This window comes from Misgurnus anguillicaudatus, chromosome 11 (assembly GCF_027580225.2).
Source record: "Misgurnus anguillicaudatus chromosome 11, ASM2758022v2, whole genome shotgun sequence".
NCBI lineage: Eukaryota > Metazoa > Chordata > Actinopteri > Cypriniformes > Cobitidae > Misgurnus > Misgurnus anguillicaudatus.
In genome coordinates, this window is record NC_073347.2 from 29973590 (window position 1) to 30000036 (window position 26447).

The 26447-nt window shown below is 37.3% G+C and overlaps 1 protein-coding gene and 1 long non-coding RNA gene across 8 annotated transcripts in view; both read right to left on the reverse strand.

Annotated features, from left to right (window-relative positions):
* Window positions 1-1570: 1570 nt before the first annotated feature.
* Window positions 1571-7023, reverse strand: LOC141368868 (uncharacterized). The gene is made up of 3 exons (XR_012372305.1): window positions 6647-7023; window positions 6498-6530; window positions 1571-2495 (listed from the first exon to the last, which is right to left on the reverse strand). It is a non-coding gene; the product is annotated as an uncharacterized lncRNA (long non-coding RNA).
* Window positions 7024-18111: 11088 nt separating this feature from the next.
* LOC129415542 (signal induced proliferation associated 1 like 2) overlaps window positions 18112-26447 on the reverse strand; it is a 150229-nt gene continuing 141893 nt past the window's right edge. For all 7 annotated transcript variants that reach the window (XM_073873514.1, XM_073873515.1, XM_073873513.1 and 4 more), the window contains 3 exons: window positions 23154-23271; window positions 22514-22595; window positions 18112-19353 (listed from right to left, as the gene is read on the reverse strand). In XM_073873514.1, coding sequence (XP_073729615.1) covers window positions 19207-19353; window positions 22514-22595; window positions 23154-23271 — 347 coding nt within the window. In that variant the 3' untranslated portion in view covers window positions 18112-19206. The remainder of the gene's footprint in view (window positions 19354-22513; window positions 22596-23153; window positions 23272-26447) is intronic.

The following is a 26447-nucleotide window of genomic DNA, read 5'->3' on the forward strand; positions in this document are numbered from 1 at the left end:
TCAATCTCACTTCATTTACTGTTATCAACCACATCTCCACCAAACACCACATAGCCTTTGTGTGCAGAATTCAAGTCATTACAGCTCAATAAACTCACATCTTTTTTTATCTGTTCCTCGATAAATCTGCTTTTAGTAAAGCCAAGATGTGAGGTAATACCATGACCCCAGTAATTTGTCAAGGCTAAAGAGGTTTTATGGTTTAGCAAATACTAATCTCATGAATATTTATGATCTCACGCTGACATTCATAGTCAGCCTTTGGTCACTACAACGGTATTCAGTGTGTACTTTAGAAATGTTTCTTTTGGGTTTAATAAAACGGAGTAACAAGTTAAGAGAGTGAATAATGACATCATTTTATCCATCTTTGATCATTTTAATATTTAGGGTTCCCACGCCTTAGTTAACTTCAAATTCAAGGACCTTTCAAGAACTTTTCAGGTCCAATACCCTCAAATTCAAGGACTAAATTTGGGGACACATTTCAAGTGAGAGCAAGTTTTACCTTTTAAGATACATTGTTACAGTTCCCTTTCGAGGGAACTCGCGCTGCGTCACTGCGGTGACACTTTGGGGACGCCTCCAAGGGTAAAAGCGTCTGAATGTGCATATCAAATTTAACCAATGGTGAGGCTTAACGACAAAGACAGGGTGATGCGGGAGCCAGGAAGTATATTGCTATCTGAAATATTGCCAAAGACGGCATTACAGGGACGCAGGAAGTATGGCAAGGGAAAGGCAGCGTCTCGATCCCTTTTTAGGTAACAACAGTTACATACGTAACCCGAGACGTTTTCATGTGTCAAACACAACTATGTAAAAAACATTTTGGTATGAATCAACATTCGCATACAGAAGATATAAGCATTTAAAGTGAACAGTTTAGCACGTGTGCTTAAAAAGTCTAGAAATTTTATGATATTATCCTACACTACACAGGGAATAATATGGATTTTTTTCCAGAAAACTTGTTGCATAAAATAGATTCAATGACCTGTATCTATGCATGTATTATTTTCAAAAACTTCCCAGGGCCTTGAATTATTTCCCCCAGATTCACAAACTTTCAAGGATTTCAAGGACCCGTGGGAACCCTGAATATTGATAATTTTGTCAGCTTGAGTTGTGTTTGCTCTACTTGATAGTAGTCTTACAGTCCCCAGTCAGTCCATATAGTTTGTTAGCCTATATTGTAAAATGTAACTCTCACACTGTTCGTATTATAGACACTTGAAACGTCCCGAGCCTGTGATTCCCTGTGACACTACATCATATTATTATCCCACGCTCATACGGGTCTGCACCGCCTCACGTCTCATCTTCTCGCTCCATCTCTTTCATTTACTTTGTGGATTTCTCATCATCAGATTGTTGTGTCACCACAGCTCTGTGTTATTACTGTAACATTACAGCAGGATGAGACAGACACACTTTACACTGAAGAAAAGTAGATGTGGGCTGAATTATTGAACAGCGAGTATCTAGAAACTGAAGTGTCTGGGGAGTTCAGCTGTCTGAATTCAGTAATGAAACACAGAAGACAAACACTTCAATTCAAATCAAGTTTATTTCTCATCTCGTACACGAGGGAGACAGTAAAGTTCAAGAGCACTGAACTCCTACAGTCAAACTGAAATAATGAGAAGGGAATGTAAAAGATTGCATGTACACATCAGAAACTGTACCGTAAATCAATGACAAAGGCTTGGAGAATTCATAACCATCTGCAAACTACACACAAACTCAAGGCAACAAAAAAAGAGTCATTCATGACTGAAACGAACATGTTAAGCGTTTTACGTTCTTGTATTGACATATTTATTTAATCAGGCTCGTTTTGAATAAAGAAATCTTCAGAGATTCTAAGAAAGATGCTTTAAATCCCTTTGACACTTTGAATTCGTATCCAAGAAAAGAAAAAAAACTATTTTCCTTATTAGACTTTCAATTCAATGAAAAGTGGTTGGCAATGCTGTAAAGAGCATTAGTGAATTATAAATACTAAATTAATGTTTAATTAATGATCTGAAACATAATTCTTAATATGTCAGAAGCGTGTTTGCCCACTCAACTCACCATTAAGATGCACGGATGTTGTGAGCGGTTGCTAAGGCATTGCTATGCAGATGCTAGGGTGGTTGAGAGGTTGACAACTGCACGCTAAATCACTAAAAAAATAAACATAATTTCTCTCCTCAACAAGCCACAGCTGTAACACAAATAATGATCACTAACATTAATGCTTCATTAATGACACAATTAAACTATGCACATCGATATTAATAGTGCACTACACATTTAAGGTCCCTGTGCACAGGAAGTCACGATCGACTTCCGTATTGTGACGTATTTCTGAGTCAAACATGAGGAAAATAGCAGACGTCGCTTGTGTTTTTCACTGTGAATTGATTGCATATAGAAAAGTATGCGTATCACTCAGAAATAAAAGTTGAGGCAGATTGACAGTTGGATGCTCCGCCCAAGCCGTCTAGCTGATGTCATCAGAGAAGGATCACCACAAGAGGGAGGAAGTACATTTTTAGATTTTGATTAAAGCTTATGAGGGCACATGAAATTAAAAATATATATATTTTTTATGCCAAAACACATTAGGATATTAAGTAAAGCCATGAAGATATTTTTACATTTCTTATAAATATATAAAAAAAATTATTTATCATTAGTAATACGTTTTGCAAAGTACTTTATTTGGACAACTTTCACTGCAAAAAAAATTACTTTCTTACATAGTATTTTTGTCTTGTTTTCAGTACAAATATTTAAAAAACCTAAATCGAAATGTATTTTCTTGATGAACAAAATGACCTAAGAAAGCAAAAATATCTGCCAATGGAGTGAGAAAATTATTCTTGAAATGAAGTGTTTAAGAAAAACGTGAACTTATTTCAAGATTTTTTTCTTACCCCTTTGTCAGATTTATTTGCTTGTTTTAAGCACAGATAAACTTAAATTTGATATTTTATTTCCAAGTCAAACACGGGGGAAATAGCAGGTGCACTGCAAAAAATGATTTTCAAGAAAAAAAATTCTTTGTATTTTTGTCTTGTTTTCATTAAAAATATCAAAAAAATCTTAAATGAATATGCTTTTTCTTTATGAGCAAAACGACCCAAGAAAATAAGTCTAGTTTTTACACAAAAATATCAAATTTAAGTGATTTTGTGCATAAAACTAGCTAAAAAAATCTGCCAATGGGGTAAGCAAAAAAATCTTGAAAATTTTTCTTAAACACTACAATCAAGAAAATTTTAAGAAAAATTTTCTTACCCCACTTTAGAGTATTTTTTTCTTTTGCTTGTTTTATGCACAAAGTCGCTTGAATTTGATATTTTTGGTCTAAAAACTAGACTTATTTTCTTGGGTCGTTTAGCTCATCAAGAAAAATAATCTTAATTTACACATTTTTGATATTTTTACTGAAAACAAGACAAAAATACTAAGAAATGTTTTTCTTGAAAATAATTTTTTGCAGTGTATAAGTAATATGTTTTGCTAAGGGCTTCATTTGGACAACTTTCACTGCAAAAAAATGACTTTCTTACTTAGTATATTTTTGTCTTGTTTTCAGTACAAATATTTAAAATTTCCTAAATCAAGATGTATTTTCTTGATGAACAAAATGACCTGAGAAAATAAGTCTAGTTTTTAGACAAGAAATATAAAATTTAAGTGAATTTGTGCTTAAAACAATCAAGAATATCTGTGATATTTCCATGTGAGAAAATGTTTCTTGAATAAAGAAAAAAACGTAAACTTATTTTAAGATTTTTTCTTACCTCATTGGCAGATTTAATTGTTTGCTTTAAGCACAAATTTACAGGAGGAAAATAGTAGGTGTGGCTTTACATAGTGAGTAAAACATTGCGTTAGCAGTGCAAAAGGTCATGGGTTAGAATCCAGGGAACACATACTGATACAAAAACTGTTAAAAACTGTAAATGAAAGCATCTGCCAAAATGCATAAATTAAAAATACACTGAAAAAAATGATTCATTCAATTTACTCAATTTTTGGTCACAATCAATTATTTAAGCTACATTTAAGCAAAAGTTTTTTGTTTTGTTTTTCTATTTTTTTGTAATGTAGCTTAAATAAATTGATTGCGACCACTTACTTTAAAATTTTTTATAAAATAATATTTTTTTTCAGTGTATAAAGGTTTGAGGTTTGAATCCTACGAGGACAAACTGCAACTACGTCACACTGTCATTTTAAATATTTGCTAAATGAGTAGTTAGCAGCAGCGTGTTTAAAGAGAGAGATAAAGAGAGCAGTTTTACTCACATACACACTTAATAAACCTCATAACCTTTACCCAGATGTTTTTGACTTAAACAAAACAATTCACAAAGAGAAGCAAACAGTCCAAATCCTCAACAGATTAAGATAAACTTCTGCAGGTTTATGGAGGATTTAATGAAAAGAACCGTGATTCTCATGAGTCGGGCTATTAATGAATCTTTTGTTTGGCTTTATGAAAGATTTGACTGACATTCACAAATTCCCCGAGTATGTGCTATAAGAATCAGCCTGGAGTATTTGGACTGAAATCCTGCCAAAGTCCTCCAGCAATGTACTGTAACTGCTATGAACAGAACAACAGTCAGTAGGTAAGAACGTCTTTTTCTGTGACTTTATTTAATTCAACTGCTGTCTAATCTGTCAGAAAACTCAATGCTGAATTGATCAAGTTTATAAAATTTTTAACAATGCCCTGTCTCAATCGAACCTTGTGACGCATTAACTGAAGCAGAACTATTTTTGTGAAACTTTTACATATGTGACCCTGGACCACAAAACCAGTCATAAGTAGCACAGGTATATTTGTAGCAATAGCCAACAATACAATGTGTGGGTCAAAATTATCTATTTTTATGCCAAAAATCATGCCTTCAGAAATGCCTTAATTCTATGTGGCATTGATTCAAAAAGGTGCTGAAAGCATTCTTTAGAAATGTTGGCCCATATTGATAGGATAGCATCTTGCAGTTGATGGAGATTTGTGGGATGCACATCCAGGGCACGAAGCTTCCGTTGCACCACATCCCAAAGATGCTCTATTGGGTTGAGATCTGGTGACTTTGGAGGCCATTTTAGTACAGTGAACTCATTGTCATGTTCAAGAAACCAATTTGAAATGATTCGAGCTTTGTGACATGGTGCATTATACTGCTGGAAGTAGCCATCAGAGGATGAGTAGGTGGTCATAAATGGATGGACATGGTCAGAAACAATGCTCAGGTAGGTAGTGGCATTTAAATGATGCCCAGTTGGCACTAAGAGGCCTAAAGTGTGCCAAGAAAACATCCCTTACACTATTACACCACCACCAGCAGCCTGCACATTGGTAATAAGGCATAATGGATGCATGTTCTCATTCTGTTTACGACAAATTCTGAGTCTACCATCTGAATGTCTCAACAGAAATCGAGACTCATCAGACCAGGCAACATTTTTCCAGTCTTCAACTGTCCAATTTTGGTGAACTCGAGCAAACTGTAGCCTCTTTTTCCTATTTGTAGTGGAGATGAGTGGTACACGGTGGCATCTGCAAATTTGTAGCCCATCCGCCTCAAGGTTGTGTGTGTTGTGGCTTCACAAATGCTTTGCTGCATACCTCGGTTGTAACGAGTGGTTATTTCAGTTAAAGTTGCTCTTCTATCAGCTTGAATCTGTTGGCTCATTCTCCTCTGATCTCTAGCATCAACAAGGCATTTTCACCCACAGGACTGCCACATACTGGATTTGTTTCCCTTTTCACACCATTCTTTGTAAACCCTAGAAATGTTTGTCCGTGAAAATCCCAGTAACTGAGCAGATTGTGAAATACTCAGACCGGCCCTTCTGGCACCAACAACCATGCCACGCTCAAAATTGCTTAAATCACCTTTCTTTCCCATTCTGACATTCAGTTTGGAGTTTAGGAGATTGTCTTGACCAGGACCACACCCCTAAATGCATTAAAGCAACTGCCATGTGATTGGTTGATTAGATAATTGCATTAATGAGAAATTGAACAGGTGTTCCTAATGATCCTTTAGATGAGTGTATGTCAAAAAGTAATGTGTTGTTAAAAACTTTATTTGGACAACTTTATAGGCGATTTTCTCAATATTTAGCTTTTTTGCACTTCCAGATTTTAAAATAGTTGTATCTTGTCCAAATATTGTCAAACCATGCATTAATGATGTATTATGTATAACTCTCAATTTCAAACAGATTTACCATTATAACTGGTTATGTGGTCCAGGGTCACATATATTTCCCTGACAGCTTCAAACATAACAACGTCTTCACCTGCAGAAGTGTCTCTGTTCTCTTATATCATTGAAATTAAGTTATTGAAGTAATGAAGTTAGAGTAGCTCCAGTAATCTGAGCTGTTGACTGCAGAAACTAAACGAAAATCTATGTCGCCCATCAGCTTTCCCGAAACTAAAGACAAATAAATGCATTCAAAGTGAACGGGTTAACCATCATGTCATCTGTACAGTCTTGACAGTTCACCTAAAAAGAAAATGATCATTTTACTCACTTGAATCTCTCCACAGCTCTATGTGTCAGAAGCTCACATGTTGTCGGACTACAGCATCGACAGTTTTTTTGTGTGTTTTAATACTGACCTCAGGATGTCCTCTCTCATCTGTTAGTTGTGTTGGGCTCCTCTGGGTAGATGGACAGAAGGCAGGTGAGGTGAATGAGTCCTGTACAGAGAAGTGCAGACAGCAGGACACCATCTGGTTCAGTCTGATACTGGAGGACTACAGAGAATCTGTTCACAAATTATCGGTTCTGTCTGACGCTCCTGCGTCAAACTGCATGTGACATTAAAAAAACTCAACAATTCGTATCTTTTCAAATAAGCTACATGGAAAATTTGATAAAAACTGTTGGCTATCATAAACGTTTTTATCTACATACATCGGGGGTCTCCTTACATGGAAGTCGACGTTATGCTTCTACTGTAGCCCTAAACGGACAAACTGTTCTACAAAGCGTGTTTCGTGTTTCCTGTATTTTGCCCAAGTGTTCTAGTGGGCGTGAAGATCCCAAGCATGCATGTAAAAATTATTCACCAGATTGGACACACTTATCAAGTGTTAAAATGTCAATCCAGATAATGCAGCAATTTGCAACAAAACGTTTATTTTTTATTTAGGCTACTTAAAATATATATTTTTAAGGTTTTCTTTAAATAAAATGAACACATAAACAAATTAATAAAAATATGAACATTTAAAGAATATTATCTACATTTATCACCATTAATGTTGTTTGAATGTTATAAAAGCAGTTTACAAAATACATAACAATGTTTGCACCAGTGAAATGTGGAACACTTTCCGTTTTCTGTCCAATCCATTTATTAACTTACAACTAAAAGTTTCCACAACATCTTGCGAGATTTGGGCAAAAGTCTCATGATTTTCATCCTGAAGATGATGCATGACGGGATACGCTTACCCTTGAATACCGAATGCCAGTATTCGAGAAAGTGTGGGTTTATTGTGCGTTAAGGGCACTGCACTTTGCCAGTTTTAAAACATGGGACAGTCTTCCGCACGCACTTCCTGTCGCGTGCATGCGCTCTCAAGTGGCCAAGACCGTTAGTGGGGTTATTTGGGCCCTGTCCCAAATGGCACACTCCGGACTTGTGGTCCTCCTCAGAGTCCACACTTTGATGACATCATCTAGTTCAGACTTTAGGGACCCTTGATGCGAGTCCACGTGCGTGCACCGGAGTCGTATTTTGGGACAGACTCGAGCGTCACGCCGGAAATAAAAGTCCACATGAAGTGCGTCATTTGGGACAGGGCCTTTGACGCAGCCACAGTCTCAGATAGCAACATGTTTGTATCCACTGCAGCTACCGTAGCTTCTCATTGCATTTCGAAATTGAGGTTGGTTGCAATTCTCAATCTCACCACTAGATGTCGCTAAAACACATTACACCTTTAAAGGAATAGTTCACCCCAAAATGAAAATTACACCATGATTTACTCACCCTCAATCCATCAGAGATTATAAGATGAACACAATTGGAGTTAAATTAAAAAATGTCATGTCTTCCAAGCTTTATAATAGTAAATAAATATAAAGTTAATAAACATCAAGAAAACAGAAACCAAGAGAATTAAGAAAAAACAAAAGGAGCAAATTCAACCACATGGTGTGGACATTAGTGATGTTGAAAAATTCATCTAGCTGGGCAGTGTGGTCAGCGAAGACGGAGGAGAAGAAGAGGACATCAGAAGCTGCCTTACACCCTTAACATCTTTAACTCTAAAGTCACATAATCTTAAACCCTGTTTTTTTATGCATACGCAAGCATATGCGCACAGTCAAACGCAAAGCCTTGCAAAGCATGGTTCATTTGACTACATGTGCGCTGACGTTTGACGCAAGTTGAATTAACTTGAAAAATGATAGATTTATTCACTTTCTCACTTAAATTTGTTTAGGTGTTACCAATTTAAGTAATTTTTTTTTTTAAATCAATTTTTCACCTAAGGTAAGAAAATTTAAGTTGATAAGTGTTACCAATTAAATTAATTTTTTTAAGTAGATCTGACTTTTACTTTTTACAGTGCATGTGCATTGCGACAAATTGAAATAACTCTCATAGCCTACATACTACATACTCCTGCATGCTCAACCTATACGTACAAAATATCTGGCGGTGTGCATAAAGTACGCACGCATTCTTCGGTTTCATTGTTGTTTTTTTAATGAGAATCGTACGATTTAGCATGATTAACTTCGTATGAATTGATATGAATTAGCCAACTCGTAAAATATGTACGATTTCTTGTGAGATCAGGCTGGCCTTTATGATATTATTTTGAGAATCAAAATTTGATTTCATTCATTGATTTCAATCTTTAAAGGAACACTCCCACATTTTGGGAATTTAGCTTATTCACCGTATCCCCCAGAGTTAGATAAGTCCATACATACCTTTATCATCTCCGTGCGTGCTCTATCTCGGTCTGACGCAGCCCCCGCTAGCTTAGCTTAGCACAAAGACTGGAAGTGAATGGCTCCAGCTTGCAAACTGCTCCCAATAAGTGACAAAATAACGCAAACATTTTCCTATTTATGTGTTGTGGTTTGTATAGTCACACCATGTACAAATAACAAGGTCATATGAGACACAGCGATCTTTTAACAGTATACATACTGGGAACTATATTCTCAGAAGACGAAGCTGGAGCCATTCACTTTCAGTCTTTGTGCTAAGCTAAGCTAGCGGGGGCTGCGTAGACCGAGTTACAGCACGCACGGAGATGAGAAAGGTATGCAAGGACTTATCTAACTCTGGGGGATGCGGTGAAAAATCTAAATTCCCAAAATCTGGGCATGTTCCTTTAACATGATCTTATTTAGTCAATATTAAAGATATTAAGGTTATATTTTCACAGAATGTTCTTTACATTATGTAGGATGATTTTATGTAAAAAAAACAGTCAATCACAAAAAAAAATGACTTTAGCTGGGTTTAATCACAACAACATTTACGTAAAGATCATACCACAGATAATGTCGTCTTGGACGATTGATTCGAGTTCATTTGGAAACCCCTGATGTTTATGAATCTGAGCACAGTTTGAGACATCACTGAGAATTCATAATTGTTGTTTAGTAAAAAAAAATGACAATATACCACAACAAAATCTATCAATCCCTCAGCAGGTGACATTGAAGATGTTCCAGAAAGTTCACACATCTCACAATCGAAAAGCAAAGTGAGATTTCCTACAGAGAAGATGTGCAATAACAACACTGAGTCTCTATTAAAGATTACACTTCCACACTACATAACTGTGATGGACACAATAAATCTAGCATGAAATCCAATCTCTTCTTAAACCGAAAAGCAGAGCCTTCGCTCAGTTGCTTTCATCATTATTTAAATTCTGCTCGCCGCTCCAAAATACCCGAACACACCCGGAGATACGACCTCAAAGTCTCCATCACTCGACTCTTTCTCTCTACGAGAACCCATCTGCTATACTGGCAAAGATTTCAGACAAAGATTAAATATCTCCATTAAGCGAGACTCTTACAGGCCCCACTTCACGGCTGCTAGCACGGCCATGTTTTGTACACACCGACCAGTCTGTCTGCCAAAAGTGTCCCACACAGCTTCAGTCGAGCATCGGGGCCATCAGCACATAATAAAACAAAACATACAGACGCTCGGGCTTAGCATCAGCTCACACAAACACATACGACCTCATTCTTCAGCCAAGACAGAAGCGATGGCTCTCAATATTGACGTTTGCCTGTATGATGTACATCTGAGGAAAAAACAGCAAAATGATTTAACTACACTCTAAAAACAAACGGTGCTATATAGCACCAAAAGTGGTTCTTTGCTCGCAACCACAGAAGAACCACTCCCAGTGCCATATAGCACCGGCGAAGCACCCGTGCAGAACCATATAGTGCCATGCAGAACCAAATGTGGTGCTATAGTGGTGCTATATGGCACCTATATGGTTCTACACAGGTGCTTCACCGGTGCTATATGGCACTAAAAATGGTTCTTCTATGGTTACGATTCAAATCAACAGTTTTGGTGCTACAGTATATAGCACCGTTTGTTTTTTTAGAGTGTATAGATGAGCTCCAATGGACTATGAACACATGCCAACATTGCTTACCCAGAATCTTTTGCAGGAAGGAGCACTGGACCGCACCATACCCAAACAGCTGTGCTCACCACAAGCTTTCCAGACGAAGAAAACCAATCAAAATCCAGAAATAGACCAAAATGTAAAATTAATTATTCGATGGGTCCATGCAAAGGCCGTCCCTGTAGAGATCACAGCATCTGTCGTGCAGTCAAAACACAACTCCTGCAGTAGTCTGAATGATTTTCCTCACTTGTTTGTGTACATGTTGTGGGAAAATCTGTGTCCAGCGTGGCATTTTTAACAATAGTTATAAAGCAGGCCGAGGTCATTGAGTCATGAGTACATGTTTTACTGCACAAAAGCAGAATTTTTGTCACATGACCGGAATAGAAATACATTCACGATTACAATGAGATCATAATCTAAAGTCACAGGTTGTGTGTATAAATTTCTATCATTCATGGAGCTCAACAATTAAAATTTTGGAGGGAATGCACTGAAATTCAAATCTTAGTGCTTTTAGTTCTCATGCATTGTTAGGGGGTGTACACACCAAAGCTTTTTAACGCTGCTGAAAACACCCGGCGAAAACAGAATGCCAGCTTTCTTCAGCTGAGTGCTTTGGTTGCTGTGATACTTCTGCTTTGTTTATTAGTTGTTGTGCTGGTTGGTGGTTGTGATATTGGTCCTGCGCCTCCTCCCCTGTGATTGGACGGCCGTGTGAGACCCGACATTGACGAGCTGAGCTTTTCACCCAAAGTTGAATCATTTTCAAGTCTCGGCTCTCAGCGCTAAGGGGGTGTACACACCACAACTTTTAAACGTGGCTAAAAATGGCTGGAGGACACCGAATCCCAGATGTTTTTTCAGCTGAGCGCCAGCTTTCGTTAGCTGAGTGCTTTGGTAGCTGTGAGCCGGTTGGTTGTTGGGATACTTGTCCCGCCCCTCCTCCACTGTGATTGGACGGGCGTGTGAGAACTGACATTGACGAGCAGAGCTTTTCACCCAAATTCAATCTCTTTCAATTCTCGAGTGCCGGTTTTCAGCACGGAAAAAACGCTAGCTGCTGACTTATTTGAAAAACACAGAGCTTCCATTAGAAACAATTAAAAACATGTGCCGGCTGCGGGCGTTTAAGCTTTGGTGTGCAAGCCCCCTAAGTGCAGAAAAAACGCCTAGCACAGACTTTTAACGTAGAAAAAATACGCCTGCTGCTGGCTTATTTGAAAAACGCAGAGCTTCCATTGGAAACAATTGAAAACATGAGCCGGCCACGGGCGTTAAAGCTTTGGTGTGCAAGCCTCCTAAGTGCAGAAAAATCGCCTGGTACAGACTTTTAAAGGCGGAGTGCACAATGTTTGAAAGCCAGTGTTGATATTTGAAATCACCTAAACAAACACGCCCCTACCCCAATAGAATCTGGACCTTCTTTTAAAAGACCTGCCCCACACATAGGCAACCCGGCAAGGATGTCGGTTAGTAGACACGCTCCTTACTGCTGATTGGCTATACGTGTGTTTTGGTAGTCGGCCCGTCTTCTTTTCCAAAGCGTTTTTCAAACATTGTGCAGTCCGCCTTTAACGTAGAAAAAATACGCCTGCTGCTGGCTTATTTGAAAAACGCAGAGCTTCCATTTGAAACAATTGAAAACATGCGCCGGCCGCGAGCGTTAAAGCTTTGGTGTGCAAGCCCCCTAAGTGTGGAAAAACCGCCTAGCACAGACTTTTAACGTAGAAAAAAATGCCTGCCGCTGGCTTATTTGAAAAACGCAAAGCTTCCATTGGAAACAATTGAAAACATACGCCGGCATAAAAGTTTTGGTGTGCACGCCCCCTTAGTGCCTGAAAATGCCTGAAATTTGAATTAAGGAGCCATTCTACAGATTCAGTGCTATTTGCAATTGCAACTGGTCAAACTGAAGTTCAGTTTTTATCTTTTTATTGACTCTGAATCTTATAACATACATATTTTACTATTCAAAACGGCTATTGTTCAAACTCGGGTAACTAGGTTACTTTTTAACATGCTTTTTTTAGTTTTAGCATAAATTAAGCAAATACATCAAATATAAATAAAATATGTGCTATAAAGACACGGAGCAAATTCCAATGAAATGCAAAAAAGCGTATTTTTAAAATAAACAGATAACATCAAAAAAATTGTATAGGTAACAGGACAGTACACTGTAAAAAAAATCAGTAGAAATTACAATGTTATTGCAGCTGGGTTGCCGGCAACTTACCGTAGATTTAAATGTATATTATTTACTGGCAAGAGTTTGTTCAAAGTTAAATAAATCTTAAATATTAAAGGATTAGTCCATTTTCTTAAAAGAAAAATCCAGATAATTTACTCACCACCATGTCATCCAAAATGTTGATGTCTTTTTTTGTTCAGTCAAGAAGAAATTATGTTTTTTGAGGAAAACATTGCAGGATTTTTCTAATTTTAATGGACTTTAATGGAGCCCAACATTTAATACTTAACACTTGACTGTTTTTTCAACGGAGTTTCAAAGGACTGTGGACAGTCCCAGGCGATGCATGGTGGTCTTGTCTAGCGAAGCGATTGTCATTTTTGACAAGAAAAACAAAAAATACGCTCTTTTAAACCACAACTTTTCGTCTAGGTCCGGTCCAGCGCGACCTAACGTAAATGCGTAGTGACGTAGGGAGGTCACGTGTTACATATATAAAACGCACATTTGCGGACCATTTTAAACAATAAACTGACACAAAGACATTAATTAGTATCAGTTGACATACAACAACGTAGGAACGGTCCTCTTTCAACACATTTGTAAACACTGGGGCGGAGTTTCGCGTTCGTCCTCTGTGACCTCTTGACGTCATGACGTATTGCGTGGGGTCACATCACGAATCACGACCAGATCTAGACGAGAAGTTGTGGTTTAAAAGTGTATATTTGTTATTTTTATTGTCAAAAATGACAATCGCTTTGCTAGATAAGACCCTTATGCCTCGTTTGGGATTGTTTATAGTCCTTTGAAACTCCGTTGAAAAAAACTGTTAAGTGTTGAGTTAAGTGTTAATTGTTGGTGTCTATTCAAGTCCATTAAAATGAGAAAAATCCTGCAATGTTTTCCTCAAAAAACATAATTTATTTGCGACTGAACAAAGAAAGACATCAACATTTTGGATGACATGGTGGTGAGTAAATTATCTGGATTTTTCTTTTAAGAAAATTGACTAATCCTTTAACAAGTCTTTATCTTTACAGAATAAAACTAAACAATAACAGCCTCATGCAAAGCATTTTGGGAACCAGAAATCATCATCAACCTTTTTCTGTTTTTGCTTCAGATTTTGTTTTCCAGAATGTTTTGCTTGATGCTGTTTTTTTAGTTTTACTCTGTAAAGACAAAGACTTGTAAATGTTTAATGTTCATTTAACTTTGAACAAAATGTTGCCAGTAAAAAACATACATTTAAATCTACGGTAAGATACTGGCAACCCAGCTGCAATTTCTATGGAATTTTTTTACAGTGTATGTTACAGTCACACTCTAAAGAAAATTTTGTATCTACTTAAACAAATTACATCAATTGGTAACACTTTTTGGTCACCTTAAATTTTCTTACTTGAAAAAAAAGGAAATTACTTCAATCGTTAACACCTAAAAAATGTAAGCTTTTTCAACTTAAATTTCTCACTAACTTAAAGATAGGAGTCATGTGACAGTTTCAGTTTTCTCAGACTTCCTTTATGATCCTACATGGAGGTGTTGCCAACTTGCCGTCTGTGTTGCAATTTCTCCTAAAGCTACTGTACAGCAGAAAATCTAATTCTGAGTTAAGAAAGTTAAAAGAAAATAACAAGAATAAAAAATAAAACAGTTGTTGTGGCATAACACTTGGAGTACCCTTAGTTTTTGTGCATTTAGTCTACCTGTTACAACTTACCCCCGTATGTGTTACAATCTAGTAGTGGTTGTAACAAAGGACCACCTTGTATTTGTCATCATCTCAAAAAGTCTGTGAAATAGTTGTAGAAATTTAAACTGTTGCCATTTGTAGTAGACAAATGTGGGAACATTGTCTAAAAGTTTCAGATGTGTAGCTAAAAAAAGGTAATTTTAGGTGCTTAAGAAAAAAGTGTTACAACCATACCCGGTCTCCCCCCTACATAAGTCTTTATAAGCGATTGAAGGTAAGGGTGGTGGTTTTAAAGGCCAGGAGTAGAGCTTTGAATTTAATGCGAGCTGCTAGGAAGCAAGTGTAACCTGACAAAGAGAGGGTGACTGCATTAATAACAAAAATGTACTTTTTACAGTAAGTACAGTATGTGCCACTTTGGCTCAGGTACAGTTGGACTCCATCATCGAACAGTTCCTGTTTTCATTTTTTACTTCCTGTCTGGCTTTGTGTAAATATTTTAGAGTGCCATGCAAATGACGTTTAAACACATGGTTAATCAATCTTTATTCTCTCAGACTATGCCAGCATTGAGTGAAACCTCATGATTTAATCCAGTCTGTTAACATGTGGAGAACAGAATCGCGTCATTCCCACCTCCTGCGGGCATCATCGGGAATGCGTGTGCGTTTGTGTGTTCCGTGAATTCCAAGCCTTTCCCACACATCTACCACTTCAATCTTACAACGGTCTCTGATGTTGTAAAGACAGTCTTTGAGATTTATAGTGCGTGTAAATGAAAAGTAGATTCTTTAATCATGATGTGATTTACGAGTTTGGCCTCTTTGACAAAAAAACAGAGGGAAAAAACAAAGTCGTCATTTAGCTTCTGCTTACAGAAACCATCGAGAGATGAAATCGTGGTTTGTGTTTCCCATAAAAATGCACTTTATTTTTTCATTAGTTATTTTTCAGCATTTACACTATTAACTCATTCCCCGCCAGCCTTTTATTGAAAAGTTGCCTGCCAGCATTTTTTGTGATTTTCACAAGTTTCACAAAATGCCTCCTAGGAAAAATATATTCTATAAATATTTAAACATACAAATATATCAAATGAAAGAACATACCCTCTGCTTTCAAACAAACAAACAAAAAATAAACAAATAAACAATCAAACAAAACGCAAGAAAAAAACATTTCATCCTATCTATATTTTTTCTCTGCTTATAAACTCTAATAAAAACGCTGAGTTTTTTGTGATTGTTGGGGGCAAAAATCCTTGATCTTGCAGCATGTTTTCTTAAAAAATGCAATGGAGTATGCAGTATATTTATGCAATTTTAAAGGAGCATTTCACCCATAGAAACATTCATCTTTATTGAAAGTGCATCATATTTGTAGTAAAAATGTAACATACATTTCGAATTTGGTGCCTATTTGACCGAGAAAGGGGGTGTTTGTAGTCTCACCCGCTCAACAAAGATATTGATGATGATTTTTACATCATTGAAAGAAGGAAGTGCAACACTGAAATCTGTATTTCTCCTCTCTCAGCGGCAACTGAGGAAATGAGGCACGACCATTCTAAAACATGACTGGGGTTCTAACTATACAAAGCTTAATGCAAATGGGTGAAGTGTCCCTTTAAGTGATGAAATTGCGGGAACTTGCGAAAACTGCGGGAACTTGCGAAAACTGCGGGAACTTGCGAAAACTGCGGGAACTTGCGAAAACTGCGGGAACTTGCGAAAACTGCGGGAACTTGCGAAAACTGCGGGAACTTGCGAAAACTGCGGGAACTTGCGAAAACTGCGGGAACCTGCGAAAACTGCGGGAACCTGCGAAAACTGCGGGAACTTGCAAAACTTGCGGGAACTTGCGAAAACTTGCGGGAACTTGCGAAAACTTGCGGGAACTTGCGAAAACTGCGGGAACTTGCGAAAACTGCGGGAACTTGCGAAAACTGCGGGAACTTGCGAAAACTGCGGGGACTTGCGAAAACCGCGGGGACTTGCGAAAACCGCGGGGACTTGCGAAAACCGCGGGGACTTGCGAAAACCGCGGGGACTTGCGAAAACTGTTTGCAGCTTTTCAATGATGTTCACGTCACATAATCATGTCACTTCATAACGTTTTCATGGCAACAGGGGACATGGCTGCGTTTGTGTGAGGTAAATGCAAAAATGTTCAGCTTTCTGCTAAGATATATGTAATTTTTGCTATGAAATGTGGGGATTATGAAATGAAGCAAGCCCTGCATATTTTGCGCATAGAAATCTGCAATTTATGCTACGAAAGTGCGGCGTATTTTAAAAAAATGCGTCCCCCGCATAAATATGCGACTTTGGCTGCTTATGCGTTAAATTATGCGATGGCGGGACTAATATATATAAATAATAAAAAATATTTTGTTAGCAAAAAGCCGAAATAAATGCATTTTTGTGAAGGAATTTTGTTAAGAGATCAGATTTGGAATGATTATCAAAACATACACGGAGTGTAAAATTAATTACAAAAAATTTGCTTCAGTTGTTTTAATAAATTGGGTAAGTGTGCCATCTAGTGGATAATCGCGGTATTACAGATAACCATAAAAACTCATCACGTTTTTTCATGTAAATGTTTTCTCTTAATTGACGAGATAACTCGTCAATGGCGGGGAAAGAGTTAAAAATAAAAAGTTGCTTCACGATGATGACATAAAAAACATTTTTGCTGAATCGTTCCATAACCTTCTTAAGATTAAAAAAAGGTATGAAACAGATGGTTCCTAATGGTTCTTCGAGAAACCAAAATGGTTCTTCTATTGCATCACTGTGAATAACGTTTTAGTCTTTCCTTTTTAAAAAGTGTAGTTTCAAGTACGACTTTCATATCTCTGTGAAACACAAATATTGAAGTATCACTGAGGGCTTTATATTCTAAAATATTTCTTCTTTTCTGTTTAATGAGGCAAGAAAATCATGAGTTTGCAATGATTTACATGCAAGTAAACGATGACAGAATTTCAGGGAACAATTCTTCTAAAAAACGGCTTGTAGAGACAAACCAGAAACCAAAAACAGATCTTACTGCAACACACCTAACCATGCATACCCAGATAAACACACACAGATGAGTGGTGGTCCATCTGTAGAAGCACAGATAAGAGGCCATTAGATATGAATGTATTCTCACACAGGTATTCCCAAAGGGGTCCTCAACCCAATATGATGCTTCCATGGCAACAAAACCCATGGCAACGATCATTCAGCATCCACTGAAGAGGAAAAATGTCCATGTCATCATAAAGTCAATTAATGTGAAAGCTTAGAGAGAAGCAATATGTGCATTTATATATTATTATAGTGCATTGTATTATTATTATATTTTATATGATGGTGCTTTGTAATGTGCTTAATTTCCTTTTAAAATAATGAACAGCAAGATTTATTTCTTTAAAATTTTGGGGGTGTTTTGTACATGACTTGCACATAGTTTTGTGACACTACGGTTTAAGATCATCTATTATCTTCCTCATTATTTTGTTTATTCAAAACAGTACTCAGAATAATAAAACAAGCACAGATATATTTTACAGCTACATTTATTTAAAAAAAGCAACAGACGTCCCATCTTACATGAAACAGATTAAACACATTTGTAAAAGCATAGAAACCGACAGTGTTTCCTAGCAGCATCCAAATGTTGGAATGAGAAAGACAAATGAATCAATATATATCTAATGTAATGGACAGGCAAAGCTACAGCTGGCAGCCTTCACGTGACCTTTCCCAAAACAGAAACCAACAGCTTTTTTCTTTTATTTAATAAAATAAACAAATTTAGGTTAAATAGGCTTAAATAACAATGTTAAATACTAGACACTCGATTGAAGGATCTGTACAGAGATAAACACATTTTGGCATGTGGTACACTGACTCACACAGTCTGTTTCAGAGGATCTGTTGTGTGTTGATCAGATTTAACACCACTGTCATTACACAGACACACACATCAGGATTCAGTGTGTTGAAGGCTTGTGTGTAGAGGGATGAAAACGCTGCACACCTGCTGCTTTACGGAGGCACAGTCTTGACAAATACCGGATCGATCTGAAACCGCCGAATCAGTTCAGGAACTCGCGTTCACATTGTGCCGAAAGAGAAGTAGAGTGACTCCATGTTTATTGCCAGAACTTCATGAGGATGAACGGAAACGATTCAGAGGACACACAAAGGTAAATAAGAACTGTGGTTCTTCATCGAAACGCGCGTGTTACATTCACAATCCATCTTAATGTTCAGATTATTTGTGTTTAGGAATAAGATTCAGGCTTGTACAAGTACATTCTCTGTCCCGGTTTCTACTGGTGCCATCTGGTGTGAAGGATTAATAGGTCCTAAAACTCTTCAACTAGCACCAACAAAGTGTCCTTCACCGTCCGGTATATACTTACATTCTACATCTCATTGGAATTGCAGTAGGAATTTGCTTTGTTAGCGAATGTAAATCTGTTGTCGCTGAAGCATTCGTGAAATTCACTTCCGATGCTTCAGCGACAGACAGTTCTCCAGTGGTTTTGCCCCCTCGAGGGTCTCCTGATTCTCTTTAGCACCCAAGACCGAAAGACGGGGATCCCGTGAGAAGGTTTTAACCTTTCTCTATGGGCAGATAAAGTCTCCATCAAGGTTTCTTGTCAATGGAATGAAAGAACCACTCGGTGAATTTCCTGAGCTGAGCGGCAGCCGTCTGGCTCTCCTCCTGAAGTCGCATGTTATCCTGCCTTAAGTGCTGAACCTCCACCTGCAGAATGGCCTTGTCTTCCTTCTCCTACGAACAAAACAAACACTACATTAAAATGCCGGGATAACAAAACAAAGATCATGCGTACAACCAATTCATCTCATTTACATTAAAGGGGACAAAAAATGCATTGAAAACGTGTTAAATTTGTTCTCTGATATCTACATAGAAGGTATGAGGCTTTTTTAAAGGGACACTCTACTTTTTTTGAAAATATGCTCATTTTCCAGCTCCCATAGAGTTAAACATTTGATTTTTATCGTTTTGGAATCCATTCAGCTGATCTCCAGGTCTGGTGCCACCACCCCCAGCATAGCTTAGCATAATCCACTGAATCTGATTAGACCATTAGCATTGCGCTAAAAAAATAACCAAAGAGTTTTGATATTTTTTCTATTTAAAACTTGACTCTTCTGTAGTTACATTGTGTACTAAGATTGACGGAAAATTAAAAGTTGCGATTTTCTAAGCAGATATGGCTAGGACTATACTCTCATTCTGGCGTAATAATCACAGACTTTGAGCTGTAACATGGCTGCAGGAGGCGTGAAAATAGTCCCCTTAGTATCTTTCAATAGCAGGGGTATATTTTTAGGCAGTGCATAGTCCTTGATTACTACGCAAGAATGAGAGTATAGTTCCTACAGTAGCTATAGCTGCCTAAAAATATCGCAACTTTTAATTTTCCGTCGGTCTTAGTACATGATGTAACTACAGAAGAGTGAAGTTTTAATATCGAAACTCTTTGGTTATTTTTGAGTGCAATGCTAAATGGTCTAATCTGATTCTATGGATTGTGCTAAGCTATGCTAAAAGTGGTACCACCAGACCTGGAGATCGGCTGAATGGATTCCAAAACAATAAGAATCAAATGTTTAACCTCTTGAAAAGCACCCCCACTCAAGCCCAAACCATGAAAATACCTACTTTCACTAAAATGGTTGTTTTTACTAAAGCATTTAGAGTCTAAGCATAACTATGGTATCATTAGAGAGAAGACACTTTGATTCATTTTCCAGGTTTCAAAATTATTTTAAGTTAAAAATAAAAAAAAGTTAGAAAAATCTTAATGATAAATATGTGAGTGAAACCTAGAAATGCAATGATCCCAAAGTCACAAGTCTAAAGAAGTTATGTTTCACTTTTGAGGTCAATTCTTGCAAGGGTTTTTGTAGAACTAGTGCCTTTTCTAAGTGCCAATCAGCCCCAAAATAAAAGTCTTTTGTTTACATGCATACACGTTCGTTCTTATTATTATTTATCTTTATGTTAGCATATAAAATGCAGTTTCCACACCTGGAAATAAAACGTCACACAAAGATCGTTGGATTCGTTATCTAATTGGCTACACGTTCTGTCTATCAATATTTTACATGAAGTCATTGGAGGAACGAGCGAGTCAAATGACGTCACAATTTTTGACAGACCTGTTTGGACATTATGTATTATACTCCCGCCTACTTTTAAAAACAAAGTTTGAACGCGGGTTTACGTGTTTACTAGAACCTAAAGTGTAAACTCATATGCAGTGTTAAGAACGTAAATAGTCAGATTGTATATTATATTCTATTATAAGATGTTCGTGCGAAATCTGATGTAAACAACAGACTATCTATATTTCATGGATTAGATGCATTTGTGGACAAAAATGGTCATTGGATGTATTCTATTAGACGGTTTTCATGGGTTATTCACACATCTGAAACAGAATGGATTCGACTCGCGATCATTATATTAATGCAAAGGTAAGAAGTCCCGTTTATATTTTGCATGTTGTCATCTGTACTTCTGTCACAAAATAATACATTTATGATGCTAGAGCATCTGTATCTCAAAACAGAGTCCATACACTGATGCTAAACCCGTAGACCTTTTAAACGATGTATAGTAATGTTAATATTATTAATGTTTGTAGACAGTAGGCTATATAGGTATTGTTAGCAGCGTTAAAGGAATAGTCTACTCATTTTCAATATTAAAATATGTTATTACCTTAACTAAGAATTGTTGATACATCCCTCTATCATCTGTGTGCGTGCACGTAAACGCTGGAGCGCGCTGCCCCACTTCGATAGCATTTAGCTTAGCCCCATTCATTCAATGGTTTTAAACAGAGATAAAGTTAGAAGTGACCAAACACATCAACGTTTTTCCTATTTAAGACGAGTAGTTATACGAGCAAGTTTGGTGGTACAAAATAAAACGTAGTGCTTTTCTAAGCGTATTTAAAAGATGAACTATATTTTATGGCGTAATAGCACTTTTGGGAGTACTTCGACTCGCCTAAAAAGTCCGCTCCCCTTCTCACTCTCATAATGGGAGAGGGAGGGTGTTACTGCGCCGAGTCGAAGTACTCCCATAAGTGCTATTACGCCATAAAATATAGTTCCTCTTTTAAATCTGCTTAGAAAAGCGCTACGTTTTATTTTGTACCACCAAACTTGCTCGTATAACTACTCGTCTTAAATAGGAAAAACGTTGATGTGTTTGGTCTCTTCTAACTTTATCTCTGATTGGTACCATTGAATGAATGGGGCTAAGCTAAATGCTATCGAAGCGTCGCAGCGCGCTCCAGCACTTACATGCACGCCTACAGATGATAGAGGGATGTATCAACAATTCTTAGTTAAGGTAATAACATATTTTCATATTGAAAATGAGTAGACTATTCCTTTAAAAAATCTACGTCATCATGTCCACGAATTAGTGCGCGTCGAGAGGTTAACTCTAGGGGAGATGAAAAATGAGTATATTTTCAAAAAAAGTGGAGTGTCCCTTTAAAATGAATGGATTTTTTAATTAATTTATAATAACTTTGTAAACTTTATATACTGTATATAGTTGACCTCATATGACTATTGCTGCATATTCAGCACAACAGGTCCAACACTGCATCAGAAATTTGTCCCAAACCACAACTGCATTCAAAGTGACGCATTTCTGTCCATCAGTCAGTCTGTGTGAGCGCGTGCAGTTTAAAATGTCAGGAAGCAGGACATTAAAGTGGACTGACATGATGGCAGTTCAGTGTGCTGGGTGCCTGTTGCAGTCGGTTTAATGCATTGTTTGGTCATCCTTCCTTTTCAGAACCATACTGACGCATTTCCTTGCATTTAAAACATGGACTGAGTGCATGCGTGGGAAAATCGTACCAGTAAGTGATGCATTGGAAGAAAAAAGTGTTTACCTTCTTCAGATCGTACTGCAGCTGTCTCAGAATAACCTCCAGTTGATTGACTTTGCCTGTCAGTGTGGATGGAGAGGTACCACTGAAGAACAAAGCACAGAAAGGAAAGGGAGACTTTAGACTTCCAATACAGAACAAGCAGATATGTAAAGGATCAAATTCACACATTTTGAATGCAATTAATCAAGCAATGCAAAATCTCAATGCTGTCCTCCTATAACAGACATAAGATGTAATCCACATTTACTACTACAGTACAGACGGTTTCGCTGACCAGCTGAGATGAATGCCCATTATTACACCTCCTAATGTCTTTTAAACTTAAAAAGGAGATCAACTCGATTAACAGGTTTGTAATTGACACAGTAATGTGTTAATCCAGCATTTACATCGGTGTTGTGCTCTTGTATAGCTCAGTGGCTGAGCATTGCATTAGCAGCGCAAAAGGTCTTAGGGTCGAATCGAGTGAACACACACACTGATAAACAAATGTAAAGCACTGTAAGTTGCTTTGCATAAAAGCTTCTGCTAAATGCATGTCAATTTAGAATATATGTTACTATACTTTTCTTAAAAAACAAACTAGATAGCTGTGTGCTGTTGTTTCTTGCATGCGATAAGATCCCTGTGTTAAACCCACCCCGCCTCCAGGGCGGCTCCTTCTGCGGCCGCCACGCGTCTGGTGAGCTCACGGGAGATTTGCAGCGCTTCGGCTCGCTGCATGTCCGTCATGGTGCAGAACGAAGCCACGCGCTGGTCTGTCAAAGAGAAAACATCAAACACAATCAGGATCTCTCTGGAGAACTATAATACTGTAACCTCAACCGGACCTTCACATCACAATATCACAATCATACAAGACCAAAACTATTGAAAATGGCTGTGATTTAAATAAAATATGATGAAAGCGCTTTATACAGAGATATGATCTCATTGTTCGCTCAGGGCAATAGTTCAACTCTTTTGGGGTGGAATATCTTTGTTTAACAAGAACACAGACCGGGTGAATAATGTGGTGTGGGGATATTTGTTAGATCACAGTGATCTTTAATCCTGTGCTATTTAACACCAGAACATTGTGACCATTAACCATCAAAACAGATACTGGAAAACCCCAAAGCGCAAAGCAAGCTGGGTTCATTTAGAGCTGCTCTTATCCACAAACAAACAAAGCAATAAACTATGACTGTTAACATGAGAGCAAACTGCTTTAGCTAATAAAAACCTCAATGTAATCATTGTGTAATGTACTGTAATGTCATTTAACTGACTAGTGTGAAATCTGAAAACAAAATAAAGCAGCTGCTTTTACAGTTAAAAAAACAAGAGGTGGGTGATTCTCACGAAACCATTGAAACACCACAGCACTAATGATTTTAGCTTTAAAATGTGTAATATAGTAACATTAAAAAGCATCAGAATTAACACAATACTGTGTTCTAACTTGCACAATGTGTGATTTCAACATAAGAATTTATAATTGTAAATTTTATCTCATTTTCTGCTGAAATTCTCATTACCGCAATGTGTCCGCCTGTGTTTGAACATGCGTTATGTTGTAATTTAATCAAATTAACACAAAAATATTAAGAAAAAAAATAAATGGATGTTTTGCTAGACTACTTTAGATGACAGAAAAAATATTTACCTAATATTCATGTATAATCATAATGAAGAAAAATTAGGAAAATGATGTGTCCATGCCTGATGTTCTCCTCCTCCGCAACACTTTTTGAGAACAGTTTAAGCACACATACAGAATTTTTATAAAGTTTGATTTTGAGTGACCAAGCACATGGACCAGTTACTTCAAGATGGCTACCAGGTAAGATCATTTTTTTACAGTTAATCTGAAATATTTTCTTGTCAGAATGCTTACACGACACTTTGATTATCATTACCGCAACAGATGCTTATTAAATGTTCATTTAATTAATAGAAGCATAATACTTTGATTTTAAATGCATGTGCAGAATCTCCAAAATTATGTTCTTTCAGGTTTGTCATGTCATTTTGAAAATATGTCAGTGTTGATGTTTTCTGATTGTTGCGGTAATGAGATTTTTTAGGACTCATTTTTTAAATTATGTTACAAAAAGTGTTAAATGATAAGTAAAAGTTTTTAAATTAATGTTCCCATTTACTTCAGACTTTGTTTTTCAATGTCTGGTGGGAAAAAAGTAAATTTAAGCAATTTTTACATTTTCATGCTTGACATTTTTAAAACCAAGTTTTCGTGAGAATCACCCACGTATTGTGCTCACCCAGAATAACATACTGTAAAATAAAACATGGGGGGAAAAACTGGCAAGCGCCTACAGTCGGTGTCCGCCTGGTGTTTTCAGCCGTGTTTAAACACTTTGGTGTACAAGTGGCCTCCTTATGGATGTGACAAAAAAGGACACAAGTATTTGGGTAACTAAATACTTTGTAGTAATTAAAATGCATGAAGACAGAAATATTATGACAGTGCCCGTAACGATTTTATACGCTGCTGTTGTGTTATCTGAGCTGTTTCTGGATGAAGGCAAACTGCTGACAGCAAGTCGTGTTGAGAGAGTTCAGGGAAAACATCCTAATGTCACGTCTAAAATGAATTTGCGCTTAAAGTCTGTGACAAAAACACACCTGCACTTTAGTTTGATTCAAGTGTTTTCATGGCCGCATACTGCGGTTAAAAAACGGATTATGTTTGATGTAATTATGAGCTTAATTCACTGATCTATATAAATGACTGGATTGCGCATAGAACGCTTAACTTAACAGCGTGAGGTGAAGCCAGCGCAGAGTTGGAGCGGCCATCTTGCTATGCCCAACCGGCAGAGGGCATCACTGACTTACATTCAAAATCATGATCTAAATTTATATGGTTTACAGCATATCAGTCACACACGATTAATATTAAGGATATGTGTACGTAAATTATTTGTTACTTCTGGTGTTATTTGTAATGTTTATGTTTTAATCGGGCAGGATAAGGGATTTATTAAAAAAAAAACTTTAAGGTGACTGTGTCTGATTCATTCTGTTAATGACATTAAGCTACACGATCAGCGTTATTTCTCTGTTAATAAGTTAAGGTAAAGAAAACATAATTACAAAAGTAGCAAATTATTGCATGCACATACGGTACAAAGCATGATTATTTATTTAGATTTCAGAATGAGCACGATTGTCATTAATGCTAAATATGCTGTGGTCAGTCCGCTGATCTGATACTGTAATAAAAGATGAACGTATAGTAACTTACTGTTTAAAAAGGAAAATGTATAACTTTAAGTAAATAACGTTGTACATGCTTAGGACGTTTGCATTGTAATAATGTACAGGGAGACTTCAGATATAAAAACTGAGACTAGTAAGTCAGTACTCAGTACCGCCACTTCCAAAAATAGCTCTTGAGCGTACCACCACCTCTCCGTAGCCTGACTACGTCAGACTTCGTACTTCCGCTAAATTTCATTACGCTTCTGTACTCAGTCTGAGATACCTCCCATTCAAACCGTTTTCCACCGGTCTCCAAACGACCGTCCAATCAACGAACAGAGGGCGGGCTGAGAGCCGTGACGTAGACGCTAAACGCCGAATCACGGTTGTAGTTTGTTGTGGACATGGAGACACAGAAAGCTCTGTTGTGGAGAACCGGCACTTGCCAACTTAAACCCGAACAAGAAAAGTGTTTGTTAAACATTTGAATGGAGATTATGTTGTTGCCCTGCTCCCGACAAGTTTTTGGAAAAGTTTAATTTATCAACTTTACCGATCGTCAGCGAGAAACTGTGTGCAGCACAGCTTGACGTGCACAACGATCGAGAAATCATGGAAGGGAATTATATTGTTCACAGTTAATGGTGGAGGACGCGTGGGCAAGCATTCTTTGGTGACATTCCTGATTAACCAGAAAATAAGGTAGGGAGATTTAATTTACATATGG